The following is a 16,383-nucleotide window of genomic DNA, read 5'->3' on the forward strand; positions in this document are numbered from 1 at the left end:
GACCATAGCTCACTGCAACCTCAACCTCCTAGGCTCAAGCAATCCTTAACCTCACCCACTGCCCCTCCTTCCCAGCCTAATTAAAAAAAAAAAAATTATTTTGATAGATACAGGGTCTCACTATGTTGCCTAGGCCAGTCTCAAACTCCCGGGCTCAAGGAATTGTCCTGCCTCAGCCTCCCAAAGTGCTGGGATTATAGGTGTGAGCCACTGCGCCCAGCCATAAATGCTGTTTTTGTGAAAAATAATACCAAGGGTAAGAATAATCAGAGTATTACCAGCAGATGGTGTTTATAAAGTTTTTATTTTCCATTTTCTTAAAAATAACATTTGATTTCCTTTATGCATGTGTGGAGTGTACTTGTTTCCTTAGGCTGAGTAATAGGCAGATAAAGACGACACAAGGCAGGGTCCCCAAGTGGAGGCGGGGCGGGACGTGAGGGGATGGGGGCGCAGGGGAAAGGCAGGGCTGGATGACTCACGGGACGCTTGAGTGCCCATCAACGCACACACACAGTCTAACACTTTGTTTTTCAATTTTTTTAAAGACATCTAAAATTACCGAGAGATATGATTTCAGCAGTTAAATCTACAGACGGAAATCCAAGCACTTGAACACAATTCCTAACTCTAAGCTCAGTTATTGCACATCACACAGTTGAAGCAGGCTTCAGGCTGGAAAGCAGTTTGCTCTGCTGGGAACTTCCTCGGGATGTCTGGGTCTCCTTCTGCGGTATCTCTCCCCTGGGACTGCCGCCAGCCCGCAGCCTCTCGATGACCCCAGGTATCAAAGCTCAGCCATTTGTTCTCCCCAAGGGCTGAGGGCTCTGGCTTTGGTGAAGCAAAGGGTCCCCATGTTGATGCCAACGGACCCCATCCCCTCCAAGGTGAAGTTGGAAGCAGGTGAAGCTCATGGAAGGCTGAAGTCAGGTGGGCCGGAGTGAAGTGGGGTGACCACCCCCGACGTGTGGGACAACAGGGGGCAGTCAAGATGCCGACACCCACTGCCCCTCCCTTCCAAGCTCCCAGGCCATGCTTCCTTCTCCATCACCCTTGGACCCTCTCTGAGTGGTCTCTCAAGGCACATTTATTTTCTCTGCTCCAACCTACCAGATCTGACATCCACCTCCCCCAGCACCCATGGGCCAAGGAGGCCTGGGGCAGCCAGGGGAGTTCCAGGACCAAGCAAGCAAGAAACCGTTCTTCGAACACATGGTTAAGCTTCTTCCAGCATGGCCCTAATTCCCCTACCTGCCTAAGCCAGGGGAGTGGGGGCAGGAAGGAGCGAGGCATCGAGGAGAGGGTGCTGGAGGGGCTGGGTGGCAGGCCCCTTGGTCAAGGTCACAAATCAAGGAGCTGAGGAAGGACCAATCTGCAACCTTGTTCATGAGGAAACTTTAACCTTGTCTAACAAAAAGCCACTTTGAGGCCGACCTTCAGCCCCACTGGGAGCTGCTGTTTTGTCTACCTTTTGAGGGGCCCAGTCTCAGTGGGGCGAAAGGCAGTGTGGGGGCTTCGGAGACAGGCAAGGCTGGACCCCTGCAAGCCTGCCAGAGGCTAGTTCAATCCCTTTTGCTTTCTTCCTAAAACATATTTACAAGGACACACAAACGTGCACAGCCAGAAGACCCAGAGACAGAGAGAGCACGTGCCCCAGGAGCAGAGGGTGACATCAAGAGGACAGGGGACACCCTTCCTCTGAACTCCTTCCTTCCCCAGGCCCCCCCAGCATCCTTAACAACCCCCACCCCCACCCCGAGGAGGAAAGTTCCAGAACTCCAGCTGGGGCAAAGGAAAGAGATAGGTAGACTCCAATCCTAGCAAGAGCAGAAGTTTCAAGTAGCTCCGAGTCAGAGGCACGGCTGCCTCAGAGAGCAGAGGGCTGATGTGGAACAGCATTTCCCTGAACTGAGCCGGGGCTGGAGGGGGAGGTGAAGGACAGAGAGAGGACAGGAGAAAGAGGGGACCTGGAACGACGCGACACCTCGACAATCAGAACTGGGCTGCGGAATGGGAAGCAGTTTATGGAGCTAAGTGGGGCTTTGCTATTTCCCCCAAGAAGGACTCGGAAGATGTTGATTTCAGGGCAGAGTGAGGGGCAGATGGGGTGAGGCTCTTCTGTAAAGTCCAACAGACGCTCGCAGATGCTGGGAGGCTAGGGACTGCCAGATCGGGAGCCTCACCCAGAGAGCCTCACTGCATTGACCCCACACCCGCCACCCACCCAGCACGCATGGGGCCCCTCCTCACACTCCCAGGCCACCAGGATGGCCCCCAGGTTCACACACAGGCACACGCACACACGCTGCACTCACCACTCACTGAAGGGCATCACAGCCCCAAGTCTGGGTAAGAAATTCTCCACCAAAGGTGTTAAGGAATTTGCTTTGCTGAGGAGAACTGGACGGGTGGGGGAAAACAGCAACAAACAAACAAAAGAAATGCACAGGGCCTCTTCTCATCTGAGCTCACACTGCTCAGGGGATGCTGGGGAACATCGAGGTGTGAGGTGTGGCCTCAGAGCCCGGCTGCACCTGTCCTGTTCCCTCTGACTTCTCACTTTTCCACACTGCAGGCTTCAAAACAGAGCTTGGGGAAGCCCCTCTGCTGGGGCAGCCCTAGGGAATCCTCAGAGGAGCCAGAAGGAAGCCCTGGGGGCTGAGGGAAGTGGGGCTGGACATGGCCTGTGGGTGGCTCTCCCCTGGCAGGAGGAAGATCATGGTCTCAGAGCGCGGGAAGCCTGCAGCTTTCGACAGCTGCTTCTCTCCAGAGTCTCAGGGACAGGTCTCTCTGTTGGTCTGGGCAGGACAGGAGTGTTAAGGGTCAGGGAGGAGGTGGGCACACACCCCCTTAGCATAGACCCAGGCTCCTCGCCTGCTGCTCCTGGCCCTCAGGCGCCCTCAAGTGGACGAGGGGACCCCAGCAAGAGGGATGGAGGCAGGAGTTGCACCAAGAGGGGGCCAGGCAGAGGTCAACTGTGTAACCAACGCCCGGTGTCCCCAAGAGAGCAGCCCAGACCATGGCTCCACCACGAGACCTAGAGAAAAGGGACAGGCTATTCCAGGGTGTAGGATTCAGAGCTGCCCGATCTCAACACCTAAAAGCTCCCCCAGGCTCTGCAGCAACAGCCTCCTCCCGCTGAGCAGACACCCTGTCCTCACCCTGTTCTACCTGCACCACCTGGCACAGACCTCAGACAGCTTGGCGAGGCACCCCGTCCCTGGCCTCTTGGCTGCTGCCCTCCTCCTCCGCCGCCGCCACCTTCATTCTCTGCCTTGGGTTAGGAGAGTTTCTCTAGTGTTTGGGGATCTGGCAGATGGACAGGGCTTGCTGTGGCTGGGCGTCCTGGCCCATCTCATCTGAGGCTGGTGGGGATGTCACACCACATCGGCCCAGTTTTGGGAGGACCTCAGCCGGTAGACAGCTCCCTGCCCTCCCTCCCCTTTGCAATGGGGACAGGCTCGCAGGCCAGAGCTTGATCTCAGAAGCGGGAGGGAGAAGGGCAGGCAGGGGCCGGTCAAGCCAGGGTAGAAACCAAGGGGTCAGGGCTGGGCTGGAGGACACGGCTGGGGGCATCTCATTTCATGGATTTTGACCTGTCAATTTGTATTTGTGTGTGAATGCATTTTAAAACCAACAACAAAAGGAAAGAAAACAGCTACAAGGAGGCCAAAGGGGCCTTTGGGTGACTCACTCTGCCAGGAGCAGTGTGGATCAAGGACACATTTGTCAGCGCATGCCACACACACACACACACACACATGCACACACGCATGCACACACGCACTCACACTGTCACCCGTCCCAGCCATCTGTGCCACACACATGCCATGCACACTCACACTCCCAGTGCCCCCGGGTGGAGCAGGGTCCTTGTGACTGCATTTCCAGATCCGTTCTCGAAGCTGCCTGCTGCTGCTCAGAGCTCTGCTGTTGAGTCCCCACTGGCCGCCGGCTCCTGAGGGTGTCTACCAGATGTAGCCCCCGTCGTCAGCCTCGCCTGCCTCGCCCTCCTCCTCCTCAGCCTCCTCGCCTGCTTCCTCCGTCTCCTTCTCCTCCTCATCCTCCCAGCCGACACCACTTCCAAAGTCCCCCGAGAAGCCCACGATGTCATCTGTGAAGGGACCAAGCCAACAGGGGGTGAGGGAGCTTCTGGCACGCACCCCCCGGCATCCCACGACAAGGGCCTCCAGCAGGCCCCGAGCTGCCCAGCCCTTACCGCAGTCAGGGCTCCCATGTGTGCGCGTGCCAGTCAGCTCCAGGCCTAGCTGGTCTACACACCAGCAGTCACCGCTGCTCTGGTCACACTGCATCTTCCGGTAGTAGCCATCCTCGTCGCAGCTCGGGATGAAGATGCCTGAATGACACAGTGCCAGGCAGGGTCAGAGCAGGGGCCTAGGCTGTGGGCCCCTCAGAGAGGTGACCTCAGGGCCTCATGCATGAGCAGAAGTCTACGCACCCCTAGAGCCCAGCCAGAGCAGGTGCTGACCCCCCAACAGGCCCAGACGCCAAGGGCTGGACACCAGCCAGCAATTCTTCCAGCTCTACTCGCTGGAGATGAGGAAACCCGCTTCCTTGAACCACTGCTCAGGCCCCTGTGCCAGCTCCCAGCCGCCCCATCAGTTTCCCTGACTCCGTGGCCCAAGTCTTCTAGGACAGCCGATCTGACTTCACCAGGTTTGACACTCTCCATCCTCCCACAGTTCCTCCGGCCTGGCTGTCCCCTGCCAGGAAGGCCCAGCCTTCTCCTCCCAGCCACTCTGAGTCCGCCCTGCCTCCGGGGCCCACTTGCTTTCCTGTAGGCCCCCCAGCTGAAGCTCCCGGGCACCTGTGTACAGGTCACACTGCTAGTTCTGTCTTTTTAGTGTGTCCATTTGTGTGTTGTGTGTTTCCCGACTGGCACGAGCTAAAGGGTTATGAGGCCAGGTAGTGCATCCGTCTTGCCATCCGCTCAGAGTTGGGGTGGGTCTGTTGCTGTTGTATCTCTGGGGCCGGCCCCCAGGTGTTTATGGAGTACGTGAGTGAGTGTCTCTCAGGGAGCAGCCTCACTCAAACATTAGTCACACCCTTGCTGAAGGAAACTGAACTCAATGGAGGGTTCCAGGATCCTTCTGTATCCCAAACTCTAGCTCCAGCATGGATGGGCATAAAATTAGTGCCTAAAACACGCTTTTCCTGGAGTGGATTGGGAGGCCCTGCCCCACCACAAGGATAGACACAGGAAGGGGGCATCCCTCTCCTGTCTTCCTAGGCCAGGGCCTCCTCTGGGCTCCGCGTCTGCCATGAGGCCCAAGGCTGGAGCCCCTGGGTCTCAGACGAACCCAGGAAGCCATCCCCACCTCCTCCTCTGAGAGCCTGGTCTGGCCCCTCACCTGGCTTCTTCTTGGCGGCCTCCTGGATCTGGACGCGCTCCAGCTCTGCCAGGCAGGGGGGCTCTGCAGGGAGAGAAGCAGCCTCTGATGGGGCTGTCCCCTGGTGCTGGGGGGATGCACTGAGCCCTTCAAGGATTAGAGACCCAGGCAGGGGCTCTGCAAGATGAAAACACCCCTTTTCTGACACGGGGCCGCCCCACAGCAGGGGTGGGAAGCACAGGGGCTCTATGGCATGAAAACACCCAGTTTCTATTTAGGGGAGCTCGTCCCACAGCTGTGGATGACCTGAGGTCCCCAAGAAGTCCTAGGGACCCATGAGAGGAGTAACAGGATTCAGAAGAGGAGGTAGGGTGAACACACAGACACCCAAGCATGAAAGACCCCAGGGGAACGTAATGCTAGGGGGAATGTTACAGAGAACTCCCAGGCCTGAAAATACAGCCACGCGCTACACGACAACAATTCAGTCAACAATGGACGGTGGCCCCATAAGATTACAACACAATTTTTGCTGTACCTTTTCTATGTTTAGCCATGTTTATTTTATTTTTATTTTTTATTTATTTATTTTTTTGAGATGGAGTCTTGCTGTGTCGCCCAGGCTGGAGTGCATTGGTGCGATCTCAGCTCACTGCAAGCTCCACCTCCCAGGTTCATGCCATTCTCCTGCCTTAGCCTCCCGAGTAGCTGGGACTACAGGTGCCTGCCACCACGCCCGGCTAATTTTTTTATTTTTAGTAGAGACGGGGTTTCACCCTGTTAGCCCGGATGGTCTCGATCTCCTGACCTCATAATCTGCCCAAATCAGCCTCCCGAAGTGCTGGGATTACAGGCATGAGCCATTGCACCCGGCCTTATTTTATTTTTTGAGATGGAGTTTTGCTCTTGTCACCCAGGCTGGAGTGCAATGGCGCAATCTTGGCTCACTGCAACCTCTGCCTCCCGGGTTCAAGTGATTCTCCTGCCTCAGCCTCCCAAGTAGCTGGGATTACAGGCACCTGCCACCATGCCTGGCTAATTTTTGTATTTTTAGTAGAGACAGGATTTCACCATGTTGGTCGGGCTGGTCTCAAACTCCTGAACTCAGGTGATCCACCCACCTCGGCCTCCCAAAGTGCTGGGATTACGGGAGTGAGCCACCATGCCCGGTCTATGTTTAGCTGTTTAGATGCACAAATGCTTACCATTGTGTTACAACTGCCTGCAGTATTCAGCACATAACATGCTGCACAGGTTGTAGCCTGGGGGCAATGCGCCAGGTGCACAGGAGGCTGCACCACCAAGGTCTGTGTAAGTACTCCTATGATGCTTGCACAGTGACGAAATCACCTAATGATGCATTTCTCAGAATGTATCCCCCTCGTTAAGTGACGCATGACTGTAACTGGCAGCCAGCCTCTAACTTGTCTGCGACCTTGAGAAGTCCCCACCTCTCCAAGCTGGAAGCCTGCCTGGTTGTAAAATGAGGACAGTTCTCAGCCTCCTGCCCAAGAAAGTTGCTGTACAGAATGGGTGGAGTGGCCTTCAAAGGCCCAGAAAGTCAAAGTGCTGGAGTGATGCAGGTCGCAGGAGCTGGGCAGTCAGAGTGGTGAAACAGATCACAATACCACACGTTTGCAGAGGGATTTGTGAATTACACGGTGCTCTGCACAGATTTTCTTGGCTCATCCTCACAACAGGCTCCAAGATAGGTACTTTTATTTCCTGACGCGGATGAAGAAGCAGAACTCAGAAAGATTTGGTTACTTGCCGGGGGTCCCTGACTAGCATATGGTGGGGCCTGGGCTGAAGCTTTGGGCCCTGACTGCCGATCCCCCACCAAGATGGGGAGAACCATCCAGTGAGGAACACCAGGGCTTCCCCAGCTCCGGCCGCACAGGTCAGGTGAGCCCTGGGGACCTCAATTTCCCGAGATGACTCTGGTTTGAAAGCTCTGGTTTCAGGTATATTCAGCAGATAAATTTCATCACATCTCTAAGGCTGATGACAACATATGTAATCACTTATTGGTGGCACAAAATTTAAGATGTGCCCAAAAGAAGAATCACCGAGAAGCAAATGCATCTTCAGCTCTAAGACCCTCACTTGTACAGCCCCTTCCCAAGCCCTCTGAGGGGCCCCAGAAAGTTTACATTTGTTATTTTTCATACCCTTTCTTTCCTTCTTTTTTTTTTTTTTTTTTTTTTATAGGTTCTTGCTCTGTTGCTCAGGCTGGAGTGCACTGGCACAATCTCAGCTCACTGTAGCCTTGACCTCCTAGGCTCAAGCGATCCTCCCACCTCAGCCTCTCAAGTGGCAGGGACCACAAATGCATACCACCATGCCTGGCTTTTTTTTTTTTTTTTTTTTTTTTTCATACAGATGAGGTCTCCCCGTATTGTTTGGGCTGGTCTCCAACTCCTGGGTCACATGATCCTCCCACCTTGGCCTCCCAAAGTGCTGGGATTTTTTTTTTAACTCTTTCTTAAAGAAGACCTTAAAAAGTATATAAGCTTCAGGACCCACAAAATCTGGATCCGCCTGGGAGCCTGCCAAGGAAGGGAGCTGAAAGTGTTGGCTTCCCCGGGCCTTAAGGGATGAAGCCCTGAGGGAGTGCAGGAAGTGGGCAAGCTGGGAAAGTGCCGGGCCTGGGGATGTAGCCAAGAAAGAGCCACTCTGACTTCCCAAGAGAGCCTGGAACTTCGGGTAGAGCCCACACAGGTGAGGCAGGGGCCTGGGAGAGGGGCTGCACTCACTCTCCCTCCAGAAGCAGAAGCACCACTCAGCAGTAGAGACCCGGCCATCCTTGTAGGTGTCACAGGAGTTGAAGAAGGGACGGATGCAGACCTCGTACTTGTCCAGGTTGATGGCGGCCAGCTCTGTCTGGTCCAGGAAGAGGTCAGCACTGGTGTCCAGCTTGGAGAACATCCAGCCAATGGAGTCCTTGCAGCTGGCCCCCAGGCTCTTGTCCAGCCCTGGGAAAAGATCAGATTCAGGCACGCTTCATCTGGCTATTCAACCGTTTCTCCAGCCCTCCAGCCCTCTACCTCGCCATCAGCCCCAGCCCTCTCTTCTGGGTCTGGGCAGCTTGCAATCTAACCATGGGATTGAGAAACTTGAGAATGGTCAAAGGTCCTTCCTTCCACCTCCACATAGGACTATGCCTGAACCATTCAAAATCCTGTTCTAAAAGCCCTTCAGGGAAAAGAATTCCTGCTTTCCCTGGGCTACCCATGTCAGGGTTTAAGCTCCCTCCACCCATGTTAAGTTCTTCCTACTAGCTAACCGGTATCCCTCCTGCTCTGGTGGAAGCCGACTTCTTCGGGGTGAAGGTTCTTTTGGGGCCCAGACTGTAGGGCCCAGAGTCCAGCAGGAAGGAACAAGGGCGGGCTGGCCCAGCATACACCTGTGTCCTCGGCCCCTTCCCTACCTCCCTCCCTCCTCCAGGCAGAGCAGCAAGCTTCCTACCGCTGGCTGGGCTGGCTACACTGCTGGCTGAGCCATTCTGCTTGGAGTTCTCATGAAGGAGCTGGAACCAGTCCCGCAGCCGATCTCCCAGGTCAGCCAGGTCCTGACCGGTGCAAGTCTCTGCAGAACAGAGAGAAGGCATGGAGGGTGAATGTGCGGTGCAGCAGCAGGTCAATCTCAGGCTGGGATCCTGCCCTACAGGCCAGGAGGCTGGGCAGGGGTCAGGGAGGCAGCAGCAGAAGGGAAGGTGGAAATCAGGGGCTTCCTCTCGAGTCCTCTCCCATTTCCCACCACCCACTCCTTCCTGGCATGAAAAACACACAGCCCAGGTTCCTTGTGGCTGAGTCCCTCCCTCTGCCCACCTTCCAGGCACCCAGGGGAGGAATGAGGGCTGAGCCCAAGCCTCCTGCTCTGTGTTAATCTGGGCCTCTGACCTCACAGCTCCCTCAAGCTTTCTGCATTTTTGCCACTTCCCTCTTGCTCTGCACACCTCTTCTACCACCCTAGAGCCCTGAAGGAGGTGCCAGGTGGCCCTTCAGCACCCCCAGCCTGGTGGCCCAGCACTCTCCTCACCTGGTTTGCCATCAGCGGTGGAGGTGGCAGCCTGCTCCGTGGGGCAGGGGCAGGGGCCCTCGCATCGCACTGCCAGCTGCTTGCTGCTCAGGCACGCCTGTTGCTCCAGCTTACACTGCACACGGGGAAAGGTGGAACAGGGGACTGAGGGCTTGCCCCAGGGGTCCCCACAGCTGGGGACACCCTCAAGCCTCCCATGGCAGCCACATCTGCCTCCCCCCATGGAGTGCCCATGAATAGCCTGAAGGGTCCTCTTGGTCCCTCTGCAGACTGAGGTGCACGGTGGAGAGAAGCAGGGCCCGGGAAGCAGGGCCCAGAGCTGGTCCTAGCCACGCAGGCTCCCAGGAACCTGCTCGGCCCTCTCTGAGGATTTGTCCCTCCCAGACACCTGTCTCCCCTCCCCTGCCTCTGTCGCCCCTCCCCTGTGTTAGCTGTCTGTTGCCCCCCTGGCTCTCATGGCCTGTTCCTTGGTCCCTCTGTAATCAGTCATCAGCCCTTCCCTCAATGATCTCCCCACAGTCACCCCAGTAGACTTTTCTCAGTTCTCCTGATAGGACACAGCACCGCCTATGGAGCATCTAACAATTCCTCGGCCTTCGCTAAGAACTGCTTCTGCCACAGCTGCCTGCTAAAGCCAGGTTCCGACCAGGGCCTTTTCTCCTGGTCATATCTCCTTCTTCTCATGGGGCGGCTGCTAATGGGAAGCAGGTCATCACAGCGCTCGACAACATTATCTCACTTGGGAGGCTTGGGTTTCTCCTGCTCAGCAGAGAACAGCAAGGCGCACAGAGGCCCAGTGACTTGCCCAAGGCCATGAGCCGGGATGAAAGCCAGACTTCCTGCCGACCTCCACCTCCCTAAAGGACAGCGTGACCCCTGGACTGGACCACACTGCAGTGTCCTGCCCAGACCTGGCCTTGGGTTGTGGGACACTAGCTCCTCTTCTTCTCCTCCTCCCCTCTGCCAGCTCTGCCAGCTCCCCTGTACCCCTCTCACCTCCTAAATGCAGCCTCTGCCCTGGCCTCTTGCTCATTCTCTCTCTCTCTCCTCCCTTTCTTCTCCTTGGATGACCTCATCCCCACAGCAATGTCAATCATCACCCACAGCAGGTGACTGAAATCTGCCTCTCACTCCAAGAAGGCCCCTCAGCTCTGGCACCCGCCCCAAGCCTCCTGTCAGTGCCCTCCCAAACCAAGCAATTCCCGACTCCTTGTTGCCAGTAAAAACATTCATTATCAGCACCTGCATTTCCATGTTACTTTTTTTTTTTTTTTTTTTTTTGAGACAAGGTCTCACTCTGTCACCCAGGCTGGAGTGCAGTGGTGCAATCATGGCTCACTACAGCCTCGAACTCCTGGCCTCCCCCTCAGCCTCTCAGATAGCTGGAATCACAGGCACACGCCACCGCACCCAGCTAATTTTTGTATTTTTTGTAGAGACAGGGTCTCACTATGTTCCCCAAGCTGGTCTCAAACTCCTGGATTCAAGCAATCCACCCGTCTCAGCCTCTCAAAGTGCTGGGGTTGCAGGAGTGAGCCACCGTGACCAGCCTAAAATTTTTTAAATGCTTTCTCAAATATTGTCTCCTGAAATCCTCACAAAAATCCACATAAGGTGCAAATTCATTCTCCCAATCAGTTCCTTCTTCCATCGCCTTCTTATGGAGGATGATTTCCTGCTGCCCCAGAAGGCCCCTGCTCACTGGTGAACACTGGCGCCTCCCTGTGGAAATCCTCCTTTCGTCCCTCCCTAACAATTGGATGCCAGAGCTTCTTCTTCCACAGCCCTCCACACTTGGCTGAGGTCTTCTCTCAGTTCCTTTGACTTGCAGTTACCTGACCATAGTGTCTCTTCCAGGCCCCCCTCCCCACCTGCACCTGTCTGAGGTCAGGGACAGACAGGGTCTGGCTCCAACTCTCAGATAGTCCCAGCCAGGGCTGCAGGTGGCCCCAGTACGGCTGGCTGCATTGAACGCACTGACCTTGCCATCTGGCCCCACCTCAGTCCTAGAAACCCCTCCGGAGGCCCCAGCTGAGTCATCCTTTCTGCTTCCTGTGGCCTCAGGTGACTCTACCCCCACCCTACCTGGGGCCCGGGCTCCTCACCACAGAGCTGTAAGTGTGGCCATCTGAGCCGCAGACAGAGGCAAGCTGGGCCATGTGGCAGGGCTTGCAGATGGAGTCTTTGTTTCCATGGAGTTTCACGGTCGGCTGCTTGATCCTACAGGAGAAGGTGGGGAGCACACCAGGGCGGAGGTGACAATGAGGAAGGAGCAGGGGAAGGGAGGGCTGAGGAGACCTGTTCCAACAGGAAGGCAGCAGCAATCTCCAGCAGATCAGCCTCTTCCTGCCCCTGCCCACCCTCCCCACACTGCTGCCAGACCCTCCTCCAGCTCAGAAGGGTGGAACCAACTGAGCAGGGCATAAATTCCCCCAGCTTCCCTTCTTCCAGGAGTCACTGAGTCCCATGGGGCCTTCAGGTAGCAACTCCAGGTCTGACGGCCAGAGGTAAAAGGGAGTCACACTTCACTTAGGGGGTCAGACCAAATCTGAGGTCGCAAACTGATGACCTCTGGGCCATACTTGGCCACCAAGTGTTTTTTTTTTTTATAATTGAGTTATTTATGCACTAACGTTTACCAAATAGGAGAGCTCACATAAATACCTGGATTCTTGGCCTTTCTTTGAAAAATGGAAGCATAGGAGTCCTGGACCTGCATTCCTACATAGCTGTAATAGACCAGGACCAAGAAGCAGCTGCCTGCTTTCCACCATGCCTGTGCTCCACAGAGCGGCCCGTGACCAAGCACTCTTCATGCATTACATTACCGGCCACGCCCCTGCAGCCTTCGAAGACTGCAACCCCATCTTTCATCTTCTATGATTCAGGAAAGAAGGGAGGGAACTGGAACCTTTTCCAGGGTCTTGGAGCCAAGGCAGAGCCTTGTCCTTGAGCTGGAGCTAAGACTTCCTTTTTTCTTTTTTTTTTTTTTTGAGACGGAGTCTCACTCTGTCACCCAGGCTGGAATGCGGTGGCAGCGTGATCTCGGCTCACTGCAACCTCTGCCTCCCAGGTTCAAGCAATTCTCCTGTCTCAGCCACATGAGTATCTGGGACTACAGGCACAAGCGACCATGCCCAGCTAATTTTGTATTTTTAGTAGAGATGGGGTTTCACCATATTGGTCAGGCTGGTCTCGAACTCCTAACCTTAGGTGATCCACCCGCCTCGGCTTCCCAAAGTGATGGGATTACAGGCAGGAGCCACTGCACCCAGCTGGAGCTAAGGCTTCCTTAAATGTCCCTCACTCCTTTCTCCTCCTCAAATTATATGGTCTAACCTATTTGTCTTAGAGATACTACATCAAGGCCCAAAAAGGAGATGTGACTTTCCCTGGATCCCACAGTGTTTGGTAATTGTTCTCATATGGTGTGGCTTTCTCCTCGCTCATCTCTTGAATGACTTACTTTAGGTGAAGGCAGCCACCATGTTGTGAGGACACTCAAGCATCCCTATGGAGGGGTCCACATGACCAGGAACTGAGGCCTCCCACCAAGAGCATAAGAGTGAGCTTAGAAGTGGATCCTCCAGCCTGACAAGCTTTCAGATGAAACAGCCCCAGCCAGCACCTTGATTATAACCTCAAGACAGACCCAGAGCCAGAACCATCTAAGAGAACCACTTCTGGATTCCAACCCTCAGAAACGATGTGAGATAATACATATTTGCTGTTTTAAGCACTAAGTTTTAAATTTATTTAACAGCAGTAGATGGCTAATTCATAAGGAGAGGGTCAGTTGAGCCCTTGCTCTTTGAACACACCCCTTCCAGGGCTCCCACCTCCCCAAACCTCTCACCTGTGCTCCAGCTTCTTGCGACTGATGCACATGGCCCGCTGGTAGCCCTGGGCTATGCACACCTTGTGGCGGCTGCATTTCACCTTCTGGCAGGGGTCTTTGGTGGTATCCAGGGCTGCAGGGGCACAGAGTCAGGACACAGGTCACCTGCGAGAACCTAGGAACCTCCAGCCCCACTTCTGAGCTGGGAGGCCTCTCCCTCCAGCAGCCCTTGATAACCAGAGCTCCTGAGCTCAGAAGTCCCATCCCCACTGGGGCCTGGCTGTTCAAGGAGCCCCCAAGTGGGCTCAGGGCTTGCCCTCTGGTCTCAAGTCTTCACACGTGTCAGTCACCTTCCCCCGCCGGGAGAGTCATGTTACCTTCATCTCCTTGCTGATTGTCCTCCCAGCTCTTGATATAGTCATCCTAGAGGACAGAGAGGGACAAGGGAGAAGGGAAAGGCTGAGATCCATATCCCAGAGGTTCAACTGCGGGGCCGAGGAGAGGCCTGGGCCAGCGATGTCATGTGCCAATGGCCGTCATCCTGGTGGCTGACCCCTGTCCATCCAGGCCCTGCCAGCTGCCTCCCCCACACCTCTATCCCTGTAAACCCATGTCCAGAATCCTTTCCAGCCTCTCCCATGAGCTCCTGATTGCCCCCATGCCACACTGGATGCTGGCAGGGAAGGCAAGTCAGAGTGAGGGTGTGGAAGGACAGGAGAGGAGGGGGTGTGCTCTGCAGAGACCACACAGAGTGGGGCCCCGGGCAGTACTCACCTCCACTTCCTGGAGATCAGGGAACAGCAGCAGGCCATGGAAAACGGAGCAGGAGGAGAAAGGGAGAAAGATGGGGATATCAGTGTGAGGCCCTCTGGCGTTCCTAGGGTCCCCCGCCTCATCATGTGGCCGAGCAATGGCCTTCGATGGCTGTGTTCCTCTGACCCCCAGGAACCCCAATAAGAGGCCAGTATTCTTATGTCTTCACCACAGAGCTTAAGACTGGCCTTAGGAGTAGCAGGGGCCCGTGGCTTTGAGAGGGTGGGGCACCTCCACTCCGTTCCCAGCCCAGCCCCAGCCCCACCACCAGGACAGATGTCCGAGGTGCCCACGCTGTGCGGGAACAGAGCTTCTCATGCCTGTGCCCTGGATGTCTCAGAAACTGCCTGAGAAACGGTGCACTGTCTGTCTCCTGCCAAGGCCCCTTCCTTGTCAGTCCGCTCTCCTGACCTCTGCCCACCATGTGAGTGAGGTGGGAGGAAGGCCCCCTCATCCGGTCTGCAAAGGGACACTTTTTGCTCAAGGTCTGACATCTCTGCAGAGCTCAGCTGGTGCACAGAGTGAGGGAGGAGGCCATGCCTGTGATGAGGCTTCCTCAGTTATCACGATTCAGCTTCAAACCCTCAGAGGCAGAGGACTCAGAAAGGGTCCTATGAGATCACCTGGTCCAGCCCCCTCTTTGTGCAGGAGAAAGCCCAGAGACAGGAGATGACCTGACCCAGGTCCTCCCGTCACACAACCCAGGTCTCCCGACACCCAGCACAGACCACTTTTCTTGCTACAACACACTCTCTGAGGCCTAAGGCACAAGGGAGACCTTCTCACCCTGCTTCAGCTGCAGGAGCCTCACAGGCCTGTGGACTGCAGAGTGGCCAGAGGCAGAGCGCCTCCCACCTGACCCAGCTCCCTGGCAAGAACACTCAACTTCTCTGGCTTCCTCCCTTTCCCCTATGGGGCAGAGACAGTTGCTAAAAACACCAAACAGTCCCAGGGTACTCCTGGTGGAAACTCTGCCAGGCAGGCAAGGAGGGGGCTTCCCAGGCCTGCAGGCTGGCAGTGACAAGGACCAGCTGCCCGCTTCCTCTGCGTGGGGCTCCAGGAGGGGCTCTGGGCACTGGGGGGAGAGGGGCATGAGAAGCTACATGCAGCTGCCCCCTTCATCCTGAGTTCTGCCCTAGCCCAAAGGAGCAGAGATGTGCAGGGGTGAGCAGAGCTGTCAGGTCTGGGGGAAAAGGGTGTGGGGCCATGGCACCAAAGGGCACCCACAAGCATGCAGCAGTGGGCACACAGAAGGGTGCCTAAAGGGCTTTGAAATCCCAAGGCCTTCAGGCTTCTGAAGCCTCCCCTGGAAGCTGGCAAGTGTCAGAGCAGGCAGGGTGAGGCCTCCTGGACAAAGGCCAGAAGGGGCCAGACCCGAGCAAGCGGATGGCATCACCACCGAGAAAGACACGGTGTGCACAAGCATAGAACCGAGTGCATGCTTCTGCGAGTGTGTGTGCATTTATGCAGACCCAGGTGCGCCCATGCACACTCACAGGTCTGTATTATGTAGCATGTGTGTGCAGGCGTGTTTGTGTGTATGCACATCCTCATTTATGCACAGGTGGTCATATGCACACACGTGTGTAGTGACAGTAGGAAAACAAGGACACTAACAAGGACATTGTTCACCCAGTGCCAGATGGTTTTTATCCAGAAACGAGGTAACAAAACCCACTCTGTGAGCAGCCTCCAGTTTCACACTCGAGGCTTTCCCCCAGGCTAGCCTTCCTGCCTCTTCCGCAGTGAGAGAAGGAGGCAGCAGGAGACGGGAAGGAGGGGGAGGACGGGAGGACCGCAGACTGCTCCCGTGAGAGCCCAGGGCGGCTCTCTCCCTCTCTCTCCTTCTTCCTCTTGCTTTCATGTGCCTCCCTGTGTGTTCCTGTGTCCCTCTCTCCTCTGTCTCTCTCACTGAGCCTCTTCCCCACCCCTCTGCTCAGCCCACACCTGGCCCACACGTAGCTGTCCTAGCAGCCAAGAGTCCCGCAGCCCCTGGGCCCAGGAGCAGACAGAGGAAGGCTGCAGGGGTGCTTCCTGGGAGCCTGTGGGGCACCTGGCCCAGCACTCACCCCATCCCTCAGGCTTGACCTGAGCACTCCTGAGCCCCCAGGCAAGCCTCTGGGGAGGCTGCAGGCACCACTTCCCTCGTTTGCTAAAACCAATGAAGCCTTCTCCAGGAGCTCCTCGGGGTGCAAGGGTCCTCTGCTGGGGGTCCACCCCACAGGAAATGGAGGGAGGCCAAGAGAGGTGCAGCTGCTGAGGCTACGATGACAAGGGTTGGGGCAAAAGTGGCAACTGGTCTCCATCAGCTGGGGTCTTCCCATCTGTACCCATCATCCC

The 16,383-nt window shown here is 55.9% G+C and overlaps 1 protein-coding gene across 2 annotated transcripts in view; it reads right to left on the reverse strand.

Moving 5' to 3' along the window:
* Nucleotides 1-285: 285 nt before the first annotated feature.
* The window catches only part of SPOCK2 (SPARC (osteonectin), cwcv and kazal like domains proteoglycan 2), a 29,893-nt gene continuing 13,795 nt past the window's right edge, over nt 286-16,383 (reverse strand). Inside the window, exons 3-12 of one of the 2 annotated variants that reach the window (XM_030797864.1) lie at nt 14,005-14,013; nt 13,608-13,653; nt 13,249-13,363; nt 11,498-11,612; nt 9,393-9,507; nt 8,820-8,939; nt 8,108-8,326; nt 5,373-5,435; nt 4,220-4,357; nt 286-4,114 (exon numbers count right to left, since the gene is read on the reverse strand). In XM_030797864.1, the coding sequence (XP_030653724.1) occupies nt 3,969-4,114; nt 4,220-4,357; nt 5,373-5,435; nt 8,108-8,326; nt 8,820-8,939; nt 9,393-9,507; nt 11,498-11,612; nt 13,249-13,363; nt 13,608-13,653; nt 14,005-14,013 (1,086 nt within the window). In that variant the 3' untranslated portion in view covers nt 286-3,968. The remainder of the gene's footprint in view (nt 4,115-4,219; nt 4,358-5,372; nt 5,436-8,107; nt 8,327-8,819; nt 8,940-9,392; nt 9,508-11,497; nt 11,613-13,248; nt 13,364-13,607; nt 13,654-14,004; nt 14,014-16,383) is intronic. The other variant, XM_030797866.1, reaches the window with a different exon arrangement.

This window comes from Nomascus leucogenys, chromosome 18 (assembly GCF_006542625.1).
Source record: "Nomascus leucogenys isolate Asia chromosome 18, Asia_NLE_v1, whole genome shotgun sequence".
Taxonomy (NCBI): Eukaryota; Metazoa; Chordata; class Mammalia; order Primates; family Hylobatidae; genus Nomascus; species Nomascus leucogenys.